Source organism: Anopheles nili, chromosome 3 (assembly GCF_943737925.1).
Source record: "Anopheles nili chromosome 3, idAnoNiliSN_F5_01, whole genome shotgun sequence".
In the NCBI taxonomy this organism is placed as follows: Eukaryota; Metazoa; Arthropoda; class Insecta; order Diptera; family Culicidae; genus Anopheles; species Anopheles nili.
Genome location: NC_071292.1, coordinates 38,365,923 through 38,387,590, shown reverse-complemented (window position 1 = coordinate 38,387,590; position 21,668 = coordinate 38,365,923). Strand labels below are relative to the sequence as shown.

Genomic DNA, 21,668 nt, shown 5'->3' with positions numbered 1-21,668 from the left:
CGAAAGGGATTCAATCTGAAAAAATACAGATCTTTTGTCTAGGGTTAAGACAAAGTACAGTGAATAAAACGTGTCAGTGTATTCCTCCTAAAACCGCATATATAACAAAAGCGATCAACTAGTGCAGCATTACACATCTAAGCAAGTGAAATAACACATCGGATCTACTAAAACAAAAATTTAAAACATTTGCAAACCAAAACCGGTTTTATTCGCTTACCTAACGCTCTCGTTTCCACTTACAGCTATGCTGTAACAGCCACCAGAACGCGTACGACGGTGCACAAGCGTTCGTTGGCAGCTGCTAAAGTAGGACATTTTTACCAAAACCCAGAAAATTCAGATATCAGAACAAGCACATCTGCTGTGTATGAGTCTACTGGGAAACGAAAAATGTTCGGTTCCAAATTGCGATCATGGATGGAAAATCATATTGTGCGACCGAGAAAAAAAGGAAACAAAAATAAAACCGGAAACAGCGGGTAAGTAGAAACGGATGTCATGCTCGGGAGGAAATGCCTTCGGGTCAGGATTCATTGATGCAAGCAATCGTCTATGTCGTTATCAGGAAAGAGTTGAAACTCGATCCTTGGAGGCAGAAAAATCAATGTTTCCTGCTTTATTGTAGAGATGAAGCCTCTTTCCAATACAGGATTATCCTAAAATAGCTATGCGAATCTTAAAATATTTCACATATTTGTTGGTGGTAAGAGGTCCACATTTCAACAACACATAACTAAAGAGTAGACCTTTTTACTTCAGTATTTAATATTATTTTTAAAAATTTATGATATCACCCTACCAGTAAAGACTTGCGTCACTATTATCTTATAACCTGGCACTAGATTGTACTGCATAAAGTAAAAACTCTTCCATCTGTGCTGTTCTTTGATATGCATCTGCCTCCAATCTCAGAGATACTATAAGAACTAACGTTGCCCCTGTAGTTTCCGAGCAAATATCCAATCCCAGCAGACAAATAAAGGTTTTTAACCGAATGTTCCTTACATAAAAACACTTTCAATGGAACCAGTACCAATAGCAAAACATACTGCCCAGGCATCCGTTTTTTCGTGCTCTTTACCTTTTTTGCAAAACAAAATAAGTTTATGCTGCCGCATTAACTATCCCCAAATTGCAGTACAGGCCTAGACACTACATTCCCTTGCAAACCAGACTATCAGACATTCGAAATACAAATAATGAAAACGAAAGCCTAACAGACCGGACCGAATTGTGCAAGAGTGCACAAGACGCTTGGCTTGCAAACCTCTCGTGGCAGCATTTGCTGGCAATGCACGTACCTAGAACGTGCCGTGTGATGTCATTCAACTTTCACTTTCGGAACTTCTTTTGCAACTGCAGTAGCGCAGTTTTCACAGGTCTTTGTTGCAATGCAGATTGACAAAAGATATCAATTTTTCATTTTTTTTTTTTCTCGCTATGCAGTCATAACTCAATCGAACCATCTAACAACAAGTTCGAACTGATTGGCTTCCTCGGCGTTCAATTTTTGCATGCAAGATATATTTGCAGATATATTTGCAAATCATGGTGAACCTGTAAAGCGTCTGAGGCATACGATTTTGCATATAACTGTTGAGATTCGCGAATATACAAACTTGATTCTATTGCTCAATTTATCACACAATCATTTGCACGCACAGGAACAAAAATTGTTATGACAAATTTTTGTAGCTATTCAAAACCTTTGAAAAAAATCTGTAATACAAACGTAGATATTATTATATGGTGATAGTTTTATTATATGGTATCTTATGTTGTCTGCGTAGGTCTATTCAACCTTTAGTTATTCTCACACAAGCTTTGTTTGCGTGTCTCAACATTTATGAGTTTATTTGTTTTCATTTTTCACACCACCTACTACAACTAAAGAACGCGAACAAAAGTTCATTGCTGCTCTAACATGGAAAGTTTTCCAACGCTCTGCCGTTTGAGAGACGCTATGCTGCACAAAATAATAAGAGCGGCGGCAACACCGGCGTACATTTCCAGACAGTGTTTCATTACTCAACTTTCCACGATGGCACAAACAACACGCGTTACAAAAACGAAGCATCGAGGCATGAAATGAATAAAACAGTTGCCGCGAGGATGTGCTTTGCCCTGCCAAACCGAGCCCTTTTTCGGACCTTGAAATGCTCCCAAAAGCCTCGATGGAACAATTGCGGGTTTTGTCTGGAGCAGCGAATGAAAATGCTATGATAAAAATAGAAGGCAGTCCCTGACATTGGAGCCTCATTCGGATGAGCTATATGATTGCGATGATGGTGATGATCATGTTGATGAGAATCTGGCAGACTCACGTTGAACTATTTTCATCTTCAGACCTGGCACGGTACAGACTGAAACTGTAGTATGAGTGCACCCACTTCCAGCTGAACACTGCCTAACGCAAGTAGGAAGCCTTCAATGGATCGACTGCCTTCGAACAAGCGCATATGAGTCTCAAAATCGCAAACATCCTCAAGCTGTGTCGAAAGCCTGCACCAGCCGAAGCAATCGAGTTGGAGCGCTTCCAAGCCCAGACAATGTTTGCTATCCGTGCCCGTCGGTTGATTCTCTTTACCTTACCTCTTATGTGAGCTTTTCGAGACAATCCGGAACACGGCAATCCATCATCCAAGAGCCCATCCTCCTGAGGCTACCTTTTCCCAACGGCATTTTGAGCTAACCTTTTGCGCTCTGAAAAAGATTACGTCTAGCATCACTGTGAAAGTTTGCAATATCCGCACACCGAATCAGATCGAGAACCCAACCGTCAAGCACCTTTTTGGCGGTTCTGTTTGTGTTGCAAAAATAGATCCTGCTGAAAGCGCAAAGCAATTCCATCCCTGCTTTCTAAAGTCGCTATTTGCCGTTCTTCGCGTGACACTAATTCGATTTAAAACAGGAAGGTGGATTGTTGGAGGACACATCCATCAACGCAAGCTTGACGAAACTTTGTTCGATAATGGAGATAACCTCCCGTTAACTGACACACGTCACTCCGCAGACGGCACGCGATTTGATTTTACGCTTCAATTAGGTGGCATCTTTCAACACGTCACACTTCGGCGAGTAGGACGGTAGCGCGAAAACTCCCGGAAGGGGACATTTTACGATCCAATAATAAATAAAATCGATCCAATGATTATACCGGATTTCCCGCCAATCGTTCCAAGTCAAGAGAGTGTTTTATTGGAAGCTTTCAAACCCAACAAAATGTGCCTTGAATGAATGATTCGAAATCCCGCCCAGGGATTCTCATCGAGTTGCAATCGAATCTGAATTCTGAATCATTTCAGAACCACTGCGCCGCGGGACGCCCAGAGGTTTGCCAAAATATGCTATCGATGCGACAACTCCAAGCAGGCAGACCTATTGTACATTGTCTAGACAGATTTGTGCAGAGACTCAATCAGCCGGCTTGCCGACAGTTAGCGGATCTTTGCGGTGGTTGGCAAGTTGCCTGATTTGCTCTACCACCCTCATTTTATCACCAACAAAGAAGAAGCAATTTCTGACTAATTGACCCTTGAGCTTTATTTATGAGCTCATTTATCGTTGAATTTGGGGATTTTTATCATCAGTTGGATGACGTTTAAATGCTTGCTAATGTTCTGAATGTTTTCTAGCTGCCACGATTATCTCTCATCTCATATTTTATTGAAAATCGTGCTCCTTTTGTTGACTTAAAATTATGTATGCCTAGTATTTCGCACCATTATAATTTTCTAAATGAAACTCAAGTCTTGAAACTACCACAGAGCAATTTAACAAATATTGTTAATTCTTCTTTTACGAATAAACAAATTGTTTTTAGCCCATGAATTGGGTAAAGTCAACAGGTTTTCAAAAAAAAATTAATATGAGCTCAGTATAACCTCAACGTGATTAAAGAATGCTTGTCAAGCAGACCGGAGCTATGGAATAAATAAATGTTTTGCGGTACCGTTAACTTTCACTCAACTCTTTATCTTTAGCAGAATGGAATGAAAATTTAACGCTTGATCCTTTGTCAAAACAGCTAACATAGATGTGCACATAGCATATGCTGTACAGATACGTCATGTATCGTGTATGAGCAACGAGTCCATGTGTAAATGAAATCCGATTACAATTTGCTGTTCCGTCACGTCGCATTTCAATTCCGTTGACATCTGCCTCAACCATTTTGGCCTTCCATTGTGGAGTTACAATGAACACGTATGAATACCAAGACAGATGAAATTTAATTTCATGTAGGCTTATGTAGGATTGTAATTTCTATTTGCCGCACTGACAACAATTCATGCAATGCTTGCACAATATCATGTTGCGTCCATCATACTCGAAATTAAATTTGCGGAGTTTTAAAACAGAACTCTTCATCCGACTGGAAGGTGAGCGTATATTGCATGGCAAAAAAGAAGGGATAATTTCATTATCTTCTTTCTTTTAAATTGCTACGTTTTAGTATACTATTTAATGCTTCATGTTTTGTTATGTAACCACAAGTGATGTTAAAGGCATTAAAGACTACTCTCATCGTAACGATATAATGTGCATGTAGTACATGAAAAATTGTGTTCCTAAACGTTGCAATGATATTTTCTAATAAACCACAACGATTGGCTACTGTTCACAAATACGCTTTCCTCAACCATCGTACCATTAGCACTAACACTTCTGCTGAAATTTAAACAACTGCTTCTCGACCCGGTGATGATGCTTTACTCCACGACTCACCCAACAGGCGTGATAACATTTATGAACTCATCTTTTTTACGTCGCACACATGCGGCTCTTTAAAACCTTTTCCCTCTCCTTTCGTAACATTATGTCAGAAAGTTGCTCGCAGACCATTCCGACTTTACTCTTCATTTTCCAAATGTCTGCGATGTAACGAAATTGTAAACAGCCCAGATTTAATTCGATCCATTAGTGATTCCGGAGTGGTCTCGCTTTTTCTATTTCGTAGCTTTACAACTTGGTAAAGTTGCTTCTGTGGCAGTTCTAATGTACGGATGTTAATGCTCTGTATAGAGTTTTGTCCTTTTCGTGTTTTTTAGGGCAATCAACGTTCAGAATATATAGATCTTTGATGTCGTTTTTCTATTTTTAGTTTTTTATCCCAAAGACTCTTTTAACTTTGGAGTTCTTATCATCAGTCATAACATTTTTTTTCGAAATTTTCAGTCATTTTCTCAACTTTTTCATAGTTATATTATCAATTTTCGATGCTTCGCAGTAACAAATTTTGATTATATGCTAACATTTCAATAATACGATTGTATGTTATCCGATTACATGGTATTTGAAACTCTTATCAACTTTAAACTAATGGCTTTCCATAATTAGTTGTAATACTAGCTGGATACTTGCCACGAATCCTCCTCATGTATTTTACATCACAATCTAAATATTAATAGTAACGTAACACACATGCTCGTAAGTTTTCAGAAGTATATTTTGAATTCATGATTTTAATTCTCAACAGTATGCTCCTTTTTATTTAACAATTCATTATCCCTAAGGATTTTTCATTGCTCAAAAATCTCCCGAAACAGTGCCTAACAATTTTTCTATGAATCCCCGCATACACACACACACACACACACACACACACACACACACGACACTGTCCGACCATCTTTTAACGGTCTCTATTTCTGCTCAAACATTAGTGTGACTGCACAGGGGCTTGTGGGTTTTATTTTTCCAGTGGGAAATGTGCTTATAAAAATTTATCGACCAACCCGAAAGGCTTCTCCAACTCTCTCTCTCTCTCTCTCTCTCTCTCTCTCTCTCTCTCTCTATCGTTCTAATCCCTTCAATTCACCCACACCGAATCTCAGCGTTAGCAACGATCCACTATGGACGTTAGATAAGACTCCCAGAACCGCACTAGACGCTCGAAGCAGCACCACAATGAAGAAGGGGAAATAGAAAATTTTCTAACCGAAAAGTTGCAGCGGCAAAAGTTGAAGGCATCGAAATTGTGGCTAGATGTACCGCCGTCCGTTCCAATCGAGCGTATCTTGCAGCAAGCAAAAGGTTCTTCCTTTCGGTGTGCTGTGATTCTTTTCTCCTATGTTCTTCCCTGGAACAATCCAATGGCTTATGGGTTGCGGAAATTAAGAAAAAAAAATAACCAAACTCATGAGTGGAAGCAATATATTTAACGATGCTCGTTATCTTTTCGAATGTTTCCTTTTTTTACTGCACAAATACCATAATGGATCAGAGGATACCCTCCATCGAGTACACGTATGTAAACACGACATCGGGTTGGACTATGCATCGTAAATTGCAATACAGCACGAGCATAATCTTTAGGTTATCAATTTTGGAAAAAATTCAAAGCGTGCGTAGAAAAAATAAACGAACTCGCTGACCCGTCGCTATTTTGCTCCCAACACAGCCTTTCCTTTGCGGCAATGTGAGCATTTGAAGCGTCCGTTATGAACAACCATTTGGTGAACTATCGTCATCGTTTGAGCGACGAGGTAAAACCTGCCGGACTTCCTTTTTGCACTCGACTTGTACCACTTTGCAGAAGTTATATTTTTCTTCTCGTGCTAAACATGTACTCCTCGGGCCCTGCAGGCACGCGCCGCTTTTCCGACGACGTTTACCAATCCCAAGGAAACTAATTTAACAGCATGACTTTGGGCTCTTGTGCTGGAGTTTACATTCTTTTCCATCGCATCGTGCCATCATTCGTTCGACCAGAGCTTCACCGCACATGCACAGCCACCAAGCCACCACCAGACACGTACGACATCCTTGACACGTACATGCTTACAAACGATCCGGAAAGGCGTCTGGAACATCCGCTGCGACCGTGGTTCTTTTCCACGAGCGACCGCATTTCATCATGCACTTGATTTACGATAAGTTTTTCACTTTCGCTAGCAATTGAATTAGCCGGAATAAGGGATTCTCCCTTAGGAAATGCGTTGGCAATGCTAGCACAATTCCGCTAATCGCAGCTGGGACCGCTTTGCTCGAACCTGCCGCGTCGGTTTACTTCTCTGTTATGCGGCTTTATGAAATGCGATTTGTACTTTGTTTCTTTATTCTCCGTGGCACGGATCATATCCAAGGAAGCATCATTTTCGCAGTAAATATCATGCAATTTTTCCCTTTCATGCAACTCAACCCGTAACGTTGAATAATTAATTTCGTTTCATATGTTTACCCCCGTCGAATAATTACAACAGCTCGGGTCATTTATTTCGCAACATTTCAATTTGTCTGCTGAACTATTCGGCTGTACCACTTACCGGGTCGTTTGCAAAGAATGCAAGAATTAAACGAGTGCAATAACTCTTTTCTCTTCGATAGACGGCGGTCGTACTGGCGATTAATGGGTTTATTTTTACGCTCCGTTTCAGCAACAACTTCGGAGTCCTGACGACGCAAAATGGCTACAAAGGCGGATCGTTCACGGCAGACTCAACCATCGGTAGCCCGGCAAGACGCAGCGAAGTTTCGCCGATCCAAAGTCATGTAAGTGAGGTCAATACGCTACCAGTAGCAACATTTACGAATCACTTTTCTAAGTTACATTTGAACTTTTAAGTGCTTTCGAAATTGGGTTTACTTACAATTGCCTTTTCACTCCGTGAATTGATTCACACATTTTCACGATCGATGAACCATTGTTTACCCGTAACTGTTACATTGCTGCTTATAATGAGTTTTGTCGACTGAAATCTGTCTTATTGGAAGCGGGAAGAAAACAAAAACTTGACAACTTTCCAATTCACCTCATGGTTGCGAGGCACGGCCAACAAATGGTTGGTTGATTTTTGCTCACGATTGCACAATGTTTCGCATCGTACGAAAATTACTTTACAAAATTGCATCGAACGCCCACGAAGGTGTTTACGAAGCACATTTTATCCATGGCGTTAGCAAACTCCCGCTCGGATTTTGCTGATACTACTGTTTTCGCCTTACATGGAAAACGCTGGACAACAGTGAACGTGGCAATACAAATTAAATTGAAATGCTTCGCAAAACATCCGAGCAGAAACACTTTTCCACGTTATCTCTCGGTGTGCTGTACTTTGTAGATGGCGTACGTAGGCGGTATTCATTTGAGAATCGATCGATTTCTGTTTTGTTTTACTATCATCGTATAAAGAGTCATTTTCAAGAGTATCATCATCATCTAACAATTGCCTAAATACACATAATGTATAAAACAATCGTAGGGGAAAGATATGTATGCAATAATATTTTATATTATGATTTGTTATATTTTTACCTCAGACAAAGACCTTTCATAAAAGATAAGACTAAGCCACGATTATTTATTTATGATTGTGTATGTTTTTAATATTTATTTTTTTAGAAGAAGCGTTTTCCTCAGTAACGGTCTAATTCCTTTTGTAGCTGCAATCATTATGATTCACACACCATACTGGCCATTTTGTATTCCACAGACAACTAGTCGTCGCGGATGGCACTCGCCGAATCGGGACAGCGTACCGATTTCACCGAAATCTGATCACTACCCCGTTCAGCACCGGATTCACAATGGACAAGCGCACGATGGAGGCGCCCAGTACTGGACGAACTCATACGGTACCGTGAACGGTCCATCCGGGCCTGCTTCGCTCGATCATCAACAACTGCACAACTCAGTGTTGTCCTCACCGAGAAGCATCTCACGAAACGGATCAACTTACACACTAGAGCCAGGTCCAGCCAACGTCTACTATTCGAAGAGTGTTGACTCGTTCGCAGCTGATACAGTGCTGCCCTTCGGCATGCCGGAATTCGACTTTCATGCCGGCAGTACCGGCCCATCGAGAGGTGTCATGACTGGCGCGATGTCCGTCTCCACTGGTCACAATGGCCACCTGGTCTCACGCTCGGGCACTACAACACGGGGCACCTACTCAACTGCCAACAGTTCAAGTAACGAGCTGCTCGAAGAACTGCACTCGCTTGAAGGTGCTCGAATCAAACGGCTGCATCCGACCACAGCGCGCATCAGCTCGTCATCGTCCTCTTCCGTCAACTCGACCCACCTCAATGTGAACAACAATTATAACAACAATAATCATCTGGTCAACGGAACGTTGCCCTCGCACTACGAAGCCTCTAATGAGCATCACCAGCAGTCACTATCGAGGATCGTCTCTAACCAACCAACCGTTGTTGCACCGGCTGGCGAGACCAAATATGGTAAACTTCTGCACAAGCAGAACCCGCCTCCACTGAAGTATGGCGTACCACACCCCTATTATGATGCCCAGCAGCAGCACAATGGCATCAACAACAACTCGGTCTATGCCTCCAGCAGTAACCAAGCGGCGAATTCTACTAATGGCAGTGGGGCAGCTGGCTCCGGTAGTAAAAATGTCTCCCCGTTGCCATCGCGGGGCTCGGCGACCTGCTTGTCACCGGTATCCCGTCCGGCTGGCCCCAGTGCCAAAAGTAATCGCATTATCAATGGCAATAACAATAACAATAACAATAACAATAGCATCCACTTTGAGGCTGCGACTTCCGGCAGCAAGGCGCCCGTCGGCGGAAGCTCGTTGACGGCCAGTTTCGCGAGCAAGTTCCACAAGCTAACGGGAAACCGCTCGACTTCCGGTGCGAGCACCGCCATTGAGGGTGGCGGCTCGAGCAGTAGCAGTAAATTGAATCATGTAAATAATAACAGCAGCAACGCTGTGCCAAACCGAGCAGCCGGGAGTGCCCTCAACACTACGCAACATCCACACTACCAGTACCAAATCAATAACACCACGACACATCTGCATCCTGCGGGAAAACAGGCGCCTCCATCGTCGTCATCCTCGTCGTCCTCGCCACCACCGGCAACGCAGCCCCTAGGCACTCTTGCCCCAACGCCGTCACCAAACGCCGGTCACCATCTGCATCATCCATCAGCACATGGTCACCACCATCACCACCCACACGGGCCGATGGGTAACACGCTTTCGTCACCCGAGAGTGCCTACTCGACCGGGTACTCCACCGACGGCACATCCCCGGGTAAGTGTGTCATGGGGGAAACTTTTTCCACTGCCCGATCGAGCTTCACTTTTTCCTTCTTTGTGGCTTTATGGCAATGCGCTTTATCGACACTAGGCTCTTTATCGCTTGTGTAAGTCATCGCTGCGAATGCAGGATGATCCCCCGGGTGCCGGAGGGTGAGCACCTAGTGCTTTACGAGCCCACCAGATTCTCGGTCGGCCTATGATGAATGTAAGTCGCGTTTATCCGGTAGGCAACTAGCGAACACTGGCTCACGTCAGACACAAAGAACGACCCAAGCTCCTCGCACGTGGGAGATAAAAATTTATCTACTTCTAATCAACGTTCCAATAAATAAACGCCCAAAGTCGTATCGTAAAACGTTTGCTGGACATCCAAGGCGATTATTTCCATTCCAAACCGCTGGCTGCTCACCAAACCGCTGCCTCACAAAAAAAATCGTTCTCCTCCGCGCACTAGAATCCCAGTGTGCCGTTTTATGGCCGAACCATTATTTTTTTATGCTTCCTTGGGTTGCTTCAATCGGCACAATATGATCGATACCCACGGCTTGAACCGCGGCCCGTAAGTGGAATAGGAAGTCAGCTTCATTTTCTTAATTTGAATGGATCGTTCCAAGAAATATGGTCGTGTGGAACGTTTTTGATTTACGGCAGCCATCTTTAACTATCACCGCATAAAGCCTAATCAACAGTGAGGACCAACTAAATGAGCGCATGAAAGGTTGTGCACATTTTTTATAGCATTCACATTTTTCACAGTTGCAAGGGAAAGCGAGAAAAGTAGTCATAATTGTTATACAGCATTCCGGTTCATGCTACCAATCGTAGTACGAGTTAGATGCTGAAATGGCACGTTGAATTGGATTTGGCTGCCATTCGTGCCACGATAGCGTGGACACAAGTGCCGACTGCATATTGAGAAACATTATTGACAGTAATTTTTTAGCATTCATAAAAATGAGTTTAGTTTTCCATCGTAGGAGCTTGTTTTAGCAAGTCAGTTAATTGATACACACAACAGTTCAAGTTAATGAAAACTGATAGTATTATTATTTTTATTTATTGAATCATTGAAAATTACAGCATAGATCTGTGGAATGATATCATTTGTCATTTCAATTCTGTGTAGTTTACTCAACAATTTATTCAACAGCTCATGAAAGAACCAAAATCCTCCCTATTTTTCCATATCAACTGTAAAAGTGGATTAATGTTTTAGATGGATTTGGTTTACTTTGCAAAACAATGCAATCCAAGAGCAGCTACCTGCCTACTCAGGAAAAGTTGCTTTCAAAATCATTCATTAGAGTCAATTTCTCACCAAACATCACGACCCATGACTTCAATCTGAAACGGTGCGGCTGCATTATAAATTGCCATTTATGCCCTCTCATAAGCATGATGGCTCTGTTTCTCGCTTTACCGAGTTCTTTGCGCACACCACAGTCCAACGAGGAATCCCCCTGGGGAACTTGCCGTTACAATCACTGAAACACCCCCTGAAATCTGCTACAAGGCTGAATATCATGTAAAATTTATGAAAACGATGGGCACAAAGAGACGACCAGCGACACCCACCAAACACGCACATATAAACGGCTCGAGCTAAAGAGAGACATGAAAAAATGGCGATCCCCAAACAGACCAAACTGACATCTGAACGCGCTCTCATTTGCATATGGTAATTTGCTCGTAATTTGTAGGATTATTATCCTTTTTCCTCGCTGCTTTGTCGTAGCACTACCACTCACCATCAATCCCAGAGGTTCTCCATCATGTAACCCCAGGCCCAGCTTCCTTGCGCCATCGCTACCTATCAAGACCTAGTACCGATGAGGTAAGGTCTCTGTTAAACAAAAAACTACCCCAACGCTGGAGGCCCTGAGCGAATAGCGCCCCATATTTTGGCAACCATTCCTCAACTACTTCCCGTGGCCTGAGCTCGGGGTTTTTCTGCTAAATTAACCCAACGCGAAGTGAGAGATGTTTTCTCCATCATCACTCATCTCGCGTTTATCCAAGACAGGCAAGACACAGCTCCCCTATATATTTGGTGCCTGATTTGCAACCACTTGGCGAACAGTTGCCATGTGCTCCCATGGCAAACTCATTGGTCGGATGGGTATTTTGCCTGATTGAGAAGCGGCCCTCCTGTGAGCAAACGGCAAAGGCGGGTACTGCTTTTATGCTAATGTGATTTACTTCACTTCACCGTTAGCGGCCCTAGCATCCTCTTCTTGTACGTGGGTCGCTGCTCAATACCAGGTAAGTGGCGGACGTTCAAGGAACGATTTCCGCAAGGGCCGGTCCATCTCGAGTCTCTCCATAGTGGGCTTTGCTCGTACACGAAAGCTACGTTCAAAAACAACATTTCTCCGAGCCTCCATCCAGCATTACGCTGCGGCAGGATGAAGCCACTTTTCTGCCGGCCGAAATTGGGCTACCACAACCACCCGAGCTCCGTCGACTGTCCGTTTGCGGCATCCATTTGCTGCCAACGGTGCCCCCTGGGCATTCGCTTACCTTCATAACAATCAACGAATGCTATCTTATAGTGCGTTCTCAGCTGGTAGATCAACACCTTCGTGCCCGGGGCAGCACATTACCTTCAACAGTTGAGCTAGCTCGTGAACTAACCAATTTACTGCTTCAACTATTTCCCACGTATTGACGGGTTATAGGAGAGATCGCAAACGGCTAAGCTGTAGACATTCCCTTTGACTCGTGCTGGTAACAAATAGTTAGTTACCCAAAGAGAACTTCTTAATTTTGAAGCAACTGTGGCCTGCTCCTGCGGGATGATTGAAGCTCTTTGTCGAGCGATCAATCAAAATTCAACCAACACCATTGCTGCGTCATGCGCGTCATACGCACGATTTCCTCTGTGTGGGCCGTGATTCCGACTCTCGAAACCCAGCCCCAATCCACGGCCTGTAATGATCCGTTTCATTTGCTTCGTCCTTCGGTCGTTGTGCGCCATTAATTGAATTCCCCGCCGATCGAGCAACCCGCGTTATAGTCGAGTCATGTAGCGCAAATAAAATCTGTCACGTGAGCGCATCAATCGGGATGACATTTGCCTACACACTTTTCCTGACGGTTTCGCGAAAACAGTAAGGCCCTGGAAACGGAAGAACGCGACCCCTGCTGCCTACAGTTGTTGCGCTTTGCAACCTCGCTCCGGCAACGAGACGAGGATGAAGCCTAATTGTATAACGGCGAGACGGAAATCAACGTCAAATGTGCCGCCAGCGGGAGACGCTTCCGGTTGCTGCTATCCTCGTATGGCGGCTGAATCGAAACAGCAACAGCGCCCCATCCCTGATCATTATCTAACGTCACCGTCACTGGCATGATTGTCGATGGAGCTTACGGGGCTGGAAAACTTTACATTTTTTCTCCACTCAACGGAACCAGGAATGGAAAAAGCATGTGATTATGCTGCCATGAATACGGGGCTTTATTGATTCGCTCATACCCACCCGGAAGAAGAAACCTCACTGGCACTCGCAGTGCGTAAACATGTTTGTCGAGATAGCAAAGTGCGAACACGAACAAGTTCGTTCATGAAATTTAATTCCACCCAAGCTGAACATACCCTAACGCTTGTGGGTGTGGCCTTCGTTCCGATAAACTTTTGAAATTTCTGAGCTATAGTAGTGAATTTATTGGCCTTCATACTTTAGCCATTCGTTTCGGAAAAGTTGAAATGATTTCTTTCGCAAATGAAATACAAGCGTGCGTGATGTAAAGACAATCTCAAATGATTCACCTTTACTGCCGATCAGCAATCAGCACAGTAAGTCTTGAATGTGTTTACAACCGTTCAAGTTGCCCTAAGTATTCTAATTTATGCTATCATTCCCGAAAATATCACCGACTCCAACAGGTACAATGGCCTTCTAATTTGATCGAACATACGCCCATACACACGCCCCTATCACATGGAATTCCTATTATGGGCCATTTGGAAAGACATTTTCAAACCTATACGCACTTCTATTTTGTGCTTACTGCTACCCAAAGTTCACAATCACTTCATTCGTTGTCGATGCTGACAATGCTGTCGAATGCCTGTTTGCATACACATGGCCGTACATTAAGGTTTATTGGAAAATGGTTGATACGGAACGCCACTCGGTGGTCTCCTGTCTTGCAAACTCTTCCAATGCGCGCTGTTGCTTCAGCACATCCACATCGTTCAACTTTTCCGTTTTTTTATTTTGCATTTCATCCACAAGCCAACCGAAACAAAACACTTCAAGGAACGTTTCCTGCTGAAATAATCGTGCCTGCGGATGGTGCTGCAAGGCAAAAGGTTCGCCTCGGCAGGTGGAACGCCCGTACCTTTTCAAGTTGTAATAAAAATAATAATAACTTGTCGGGACGTAAAGGATCCCAATCTCCGGGTCCATTTTTCCGCACCATGGATTATTTTGGACTTCCTTCTTGGTTTGCGCTCAATTTTTGTGCGAATGTGTGACGCGAGAAAGCGAGCAAGTTTTGTCGAGTGGCTCGAGAAAAAACGCCCACAACTGTTTTTTGAAGGTTTGTGCGTCGTGCATCCGGTTCCTCCATCCATCTCGCCTAACGAGAGCACCCCGCAGACTGCACCGAGGGACATAAAGAAAAATCACAGCCAACTTATCAACATTTGTATGCTAATAAACTGTTTATCCGGGAACCCTTGCCGCTGGTGCCGGTTGTCGCTTGTGTTTTCCCGCACCGACCAGATGGAACGGTGAATATCCGTCGACACCAACCGAACGGGTGGGTGTATCCGCAAACAACCCTAGAAACACGGGGTTTGAGCTGAGGTTATACACAAGGCACCAGGATGTTGCCGTCGTGAATCTGAGTGAAAAACTTTGCTCCCATCTCACTGCGACGACGACGAGGCATTTACGCTATCAGGCCAGCTGCGGCGTTGACGTGTCATTACGGATTTGGGCTTCAATGCAAACTGTAACTACCACCAAGGCCTACTGGAACCCTGCAGCTAGGCGCCAGCTTTGACCGCCCCGAAGATGAAACGCGAAACGCAAGGCTTGTACACAGTAGGCCTTGTAGAACGTAGATGATGTGGGTCAGCACGTCCGAGCTGGGCCGTGTTATGCAAATGACCCATCACGCGTTCGGGGAGCTTTCGAAAGCGACCCGTTCTCTCCCAGCTAGAACAAACATTCGGAACACCGAACCAAAGCACATAAAGGAAAAAGGTGCTTTGCACCCATCCGTCGAAGCGGAGCTGCAGCTAGAGAACAGCTTTTATACTTGCCATACTTTTCGCCGGCAACGTTCATTCATTGATGCAGGACGATGGTGTCAGTGTCGTAATTTCAAACTTTTTGCGCGTTAGCATCGATCGACCTAAATCAGGATTATGATGCTTGCCGATGATTCGAAGCGGAAGCGAAGGGCTGTGACATCGAGCCAAATGGGTTTACAGCGACATTACGCTTGTAATCGTAAAGTATCGTACGAGTTGCTGGGGAAATAAATTAGGCCAACAGTAGTGCCGGGCAGCGTTAAATATATCAACCCAAATCAATTCTTAGTGATGGGAAGCAAAGTGCTGCATCGACGGAATTATACGAAAAAGACAGAAATGGGTGATCTACGTTGTGGTATTGAAATTTAATAATTTATTCGACGCCACGACCCTGTTTGCACTAAATTTTATGAGCTGTATTCGCTCGCTTAAATCATTTGAAAAAAGCCGCCACAATGTTGGTACTTTTAACTAAACTTATGTATTAAATATAAAACCATCCAGTGGTATTAAGTACGAACTATTCATTGTATTTGAGGCATTAGGATACACTCTCTTTCAACTCTCAGATTACCATATAGCGCATAAAGAAAATGAGTGAATAAATAAAGAATTTACAGCATTTGCTGCAGTGATAAATGAAACTGTTGATATTGTATGGTCGATCCATTCAATATCCATTTCATTGAAGTTTTTTTTTTCGCAGACTTGGGATGTGTACAAACATTCTCTAACATGAATCAACCTGCAGACAGCGCCGATTATAAAACGATTACGATACACGATCGAACGCAACTCAATGGCACATTCGTCGTTCAGCAAACATATCCCTATTAAAACGCACTCATTCTCTCCTCCCTCGAGCAGCTGCAATTCCCCCCGGTAGCTCCAATCGCTGGATCTATTCTCACCGCTACAATTCAAGCTTATCGTGGCTTCTTCTCGTTGGTTGATTTAGTACTTCTCTCGGTCGTCTCGAATATTCGAGCGATCTTCCTCGAAAATGCCACTTCATTCGCAAACACCTATTCGAAGTGAAACGAGGGAAAAACATCTCCTACCGACCATATATAAACATGCAATTGGAGCATTTCAGAATCGTCGTTGTTCAATTTTATTGCTCTTCGCCTCACATCCGCGTCCACCACTGGAGGGAAAGTTGCGCGATAACGGAAGCTTTTGGTTTGCCGTGAACAAGCGCAGATAAACGCAGCATCCTCGCTGTCCGTGTTCGTTTGTGAGATAACAACGCCGCTGTTTGGTGGTCGTTTCGTTCCACATTTCGTGCGTCAGAATGAATGGTTTTATTGCTTCACCTCGATCCCCGGGATCTAGTCTCCCTCGGTTCCACAGCTCGTGACACCGCGCCCGCGGAAACGGGTCCTGGAAGAGAAATTCCGACATGTTTCGTGTTTCGTTTTATTGGGCCATAAAAAAAAGAAGAAAAACACACCCATTTGTCAACGGAATGCTAAAGGTGGTTACTAAATTGAATACACATCGCCTACATCTAGGGCTACCAAGGCTACCGTTTCGACCCATCGCTCCATTGCTACCCAACGGGTGAGCGCAATGTCTCATTTGAATAGGCTGATTTGGTTTAACCACAAGCATATTCTCTTCTGCTCCTACGACGAAAAGCACATCTGAGGCAGTGCACATCACCGTGCTAAAGATCGTCTTTTACATGTTTCTGCTTTGTTTCGAAACTCTTTCTCTCTCATACACAGGAGGTTGCTCCTACACACCCGAGTACTACATCAACATCCGCACGGGGACGCACTACTTCCCGAAGGGCACGACACTACCAACATCCCTGCACGGACGCGGCCCATCTGGGCTCGATCGCACGGGTACGAGTACATCCGCGAGCGTCCACCATGAGAACGGTTCCAAATTCAAATGTGCGCTTAATCGGATCGAGGAAAAACATGTGGAGTTTTCCGCCGACTCGGAAACGGTAAGCAACACTCGTTTCGCTGTCTAGCACCTAACCCTCTACGAATAGAAGCCGAAAGAAGCGTGTGAGAAGGTGACAAAAACACAAGCTTTCTGAAAATACCGGATCGTTTTCTACTTGCTATTCCATGCACAATTTGAGGGGCAGCTTTAAAATTCACAAACCACCATGGGTTTCGTCGAACAACGTCCACCCAGCGGTTGTGCAAATTCAATTTTTACCCCCAATCCTATCCTTTTCGTTTTTACTCGCGCGCATTTTTTTTACTCGCTGCTAGAGTAAGCGAATCTTCTACAGCATCGTTCACATGTAGATTAATATTGTTCCACTTTCAAGCACTTTCAAGTAGCTAGAACAAGTTCACATTCGCATACCTCTTCCCACGTACCGGATGTTCTCCTTCGCTGGGCGTGTGAAGCATCTCCCCCGGTTCCGGGACACAAAAAGAAGTCCAAACTGACGCATCCAACCACAGATATTCTTTCTCCGCTACGCATCCAGACTGCGATGAGTTGTCATCGGAGTGATTCGATTATTGGCTCTATAGTTCGGTTGTACAGCGATAGTTTTTCTCTCAAACTTTTGCCTTCCTTTTTCCGTTTTTAGCACGTTTCTGGGCCACGACCACCGACGACACCCAATCTGTCCACCTTCAGGCCTGCTTCCGGGGCCGCCGGTAATGCCAGTGGAACGACGTGCGGCTTATCTCAGCACCAGCAGCCGTCAGTGGCAGCCCAGTCGCAACCTAACCAGCCGCCGAATGCAGTCGCCATGAGCCCTATTATGCAGAAGAACCTCGGCATGCAACACTACCGAAGCATTGAGTGTAAGTTTGAATGCACCGCAATATTTGCACGTCCTATCTGCGTCCGCGCCATTGTGCCCACGAAACGAACGGAACGTTCGTATCCGGGCCAATGCTTATGTTCGCAATTTTATGCAACAATTTTATAGGCTGTGCGCATGAAGTACCCCGTACCGCCATTGTGCTTAAAATGTGCGACGAGTGCCATCGGGTTTGGCTGGTTTTGTGCAAACCGGAAGCTATAGACCAACCGCGTCAGAAACGGGTGAAGCGACAAGTCCCATCCGAACGATTGCACTTGAAGGGCTTAAGAAACTTATGAATACTGCAAGAAATACTGGACACATTGCACCGTGATGAGTGGGAATGAACTTTGCGTCGACAAAAGACGCCCCCTAGCGGCAAGCGGAAACCGGTAATATTGCTCCACGTGGCAATGTCACGGAAAAAAGTTCTCTCTCACTTCGTGTCTTGAATTATCGCATCGGCGTGGTCGTCGAAATGCATTTCTGAGCCGTCCGGTTACCGCTAGGAGCTTACTTTAGAGTGTCGTAATTGCATCTCGTCGAGTTTAATTATTCGCTCCCGCTGCGCACCGTGTCATAATGCATTCAGATGCAAACGTTGCAATGAGCAACTTTGTTACTGGGCTATATATTTTGTGTGATAATAAATGCTTTGAACTTCATAGTCATCGTGACGACAGTCGCTACCGTGGGAAGGCTTCGATGGAATTTTGCTCTAATTTATGCCAAATTACTACACCGATGTTTCAGCTCCCTCTCCACGTCAGAGGTGTCGGATTCGAACGAACCCTTGGTTGACGACTGCCGATGGAGCCCTTGCCAGTGCTAACTGTCTCAAGCGCACGGAGCAGGATTCTGGATCGACTTCTTCCGGCATCAAATCAAGTAGTGGAACCGACGACAATAAACACGATAGCAAGTATGTGCTGGCTGAGTTACTCGCAGTGGTGCTACATGTTACTAGTCGCGCTATATTTGAGTTTGCTCGTCATTCCAGGCAACCGAACGCGCTCTCAGACACGGATTCCAGCTCGTCGACGGAGAAGATCGTCAACAGGAAGATGTTTACGCCAAAGAGTCTGAAAAAGATGGGAGACTTTTCGCGACTGGACAGCAAATCCGCACCGGTAACGATCGGTTCGAACCAGGAGAGTGACGAAGACGCCACACTCAACGAAATGATGGGCAAATTCGATGAAAGCTACCACTACGAGAAGGAGACTGACATTTTGAGGTGAGCTTTCTGAATAGTAACCGCTCATCGCGCTGATGATCGAGAATGATCGACAGTGATGTTTTCTATGTTTGGTTTTTGCTCTCTCAGCTGCAGCGATTCCGATCCCACGGACTGTCCGACTGATATAGACACCGGGCAAGATGCAGGCGACGAGTGTGACACGGACGATCTGCTAGACATGGACTTCATCGATACAGGCTCGATGCAAGAAGTGCCGGATAAGGAAACCTACCGCCACACGGCCAGCTGTTCGATTCACCACTTTCCCGAGAGGAAAGCATCCTGTAAGCAGGGACACCAGCAACAGCGCGTTCAGAGAAGCAAACGGAGCAATGAACACAGCGGAGGCTCCAAACGACGGAAGAAGTTGGTTCGGACCAGGAAGAAACCCACAGAAGGTTCAACACTAAGCGCAGGAACCGGAACTGGCGACTCTGCAGCTGTTGTAAATCGTGGATGCCGAAGTCTCGGAGGAACGCCTATGTCACTACGACGCAACCAACCGGATCCAGAACATCGAACACCGACGAGAAGTTCCCCACTCACTAACCGGTGTAACTCGCTCACCTTCACTGAGGTGCATTCGCTACACAGTCGAATTCTGGCGATATCCGAGAGCGAAAAGGCACTCCTTCGTGCGGATTTGGAGGCGGACGTCAAGTACAAACAGCTGATTCACGAAGCTGAATCAATCCTGTTCTCTATGAAGAGCAACAGCTCCATCTGCATTAAGGACCTAGCGTCGGGTCCTCCACCGTTGCCTCCGCGAGAGCCACCACCCATACCACCTGCAACGTCTCTCCCGAAGGACACGCCCGTTTCCTCTTCGTCCACCACAATTGCCAGTCCACGGCGGGTTTGCAACCCTCCGGCAAACAAACGAGTCGAAATGTTGCGCAACTGTGAGGCCGATCTAAGGCGCGAACTAGCAAAAACGTGTTCTCAAAAGGCCTCCGATGGAGTGGTTACCCAGGCTGAGCTAAACCCAGCCGAAGGCGTGATAGTTAATAAACGACTGGAGGTGCTTCGCTACGAAACGTCCTGCTCACTGTCGGCCCCGAACAGCCCCAAAAACACGCGCGTCCTATTACCGCGGAAAACGCACGTATCCAACTTCATGCATCACCAACAAGCCAACCGATCACCGATCTGCTCACCAGACGCACTAGCAAATGACCTCAAACAAAGTGCCAACCTTTCGCCACCACCGCCACCACCACGGCGAATGGTGTCAAAGTCTCCGACCATCGTGCGGCGACGATTCCGCAGCCAGAGCCCTCATCTCAACATCGAGTCCGACTCGGATTCGGATGCCGACGTGAATCGCAACCTCGACTGTAGAGCAGCCAATGCTAAACCATCCCACCGGAGTGGTGGTGGCAATAATAAGGAAAACCTCGTCAACCACAAACCTCAGACGGGTGCGATTATGCAGCCATCCGCTCAAGGTATCCCCGGAAAACAGATGAACAACTTCCGGCATACGATCCACGGGCTGGCTGGGGGATCAGTGAACGGTGATGACACACCAAACGGCTGTGACTACGATGACTACGGCGTCGACAACGCAGCAAACAGTCCTATGCATAATGGGACTGGTGGAACCGGAGGCATGCACAAGTCGCCGCTGATATCATTCCGTTCGGTAGACATCGGCTCACCGGTCACGGATGACAGCTACTGTCCACAGAGTGAACCTCTAAAGCGAAAGATCTACACCTGCAGTGCGGCATTTGAGAAAATTCAGCGCAGTCTACACCAGGATCCAGGTAGTATCGCATGCACAATGCACACGATCATTTTAGTGTGGCGTTTAGTAAACTGAGCACGCTTTCTTTTTCGTTGACAGACACCAAACAGCAGCTTATTATGGACACGCTGGCCGAAATCAAGCGCAGCCTCGAGGATCAAAGCGTCGAATTGAACGAATTTAACCAGTAAAAGAAGCCCCTACTTTGAAAATTTTTTGTCGAAAAAATAACACCAAGGTGCGATTATGACAAATATCGACGTTGAAGTAAAAGCAAACCCAGCTGGCTGACGAGATGGTTTGGCGCGATTCATGATATGAGCTTCGAAACCGTCGATTGGAGGAGAAAGTTTGTGCCATGCGATTTTCGCGTAAAGTATGAAATTTCTGTGACAATTTATTTTGTCTGTTCAGTGTTTTTTTGTACTACATCATCGTATGAAAGCATATATGTCACACTTTCAATCACATTAATTACGAGCTGGTTCGTACACGGATATTGTGTTGTGTATAAACGTATTCAATATTACTTGATTGTTTACGCCATGCTTAGCCATGCTCTTATGATGGAACATTGCTAAAATTTGTACATTTATTCTATAATAGAA

The 21,668-nt window shown here is 45.0% G+C and overlaps 1 protein-coding gene across 1 annotated transcript; it reads left to right on the top strand.

The window, feature by feature from the left end:
- Nucleotides 1-332: 332 nt before the first annotated feature.
- Nucleotides 333-21,251, top strand: LOC128724203 (uncharacterized). The gene is made up of 9 exons (XM_053817969.1): nucleotides 333-482; nucleotides 7,383-7,497; nucleotides 8,439-10,005; nucleotides 17,013-17,242; nucleotides 17,849-18,068; nucleotides 18,824-18,992; nucleotides 19,071-19,307; nucleotides 19,398-21,079; nucleotides 21,160-21,251. The coding sequence occupies exons 1-9, from the start codon at nucleotides 394-396 to the stop codon at nucleotides 21,249-21,251; spliced, it is 4,401 nt and encodes a 1,466-aa protein (XP_053673944.1). The 5' UTR covers nucleotides 333-393.
- Nucleotides 21,252-21,668: the final 417 nt, after the last annotated feature.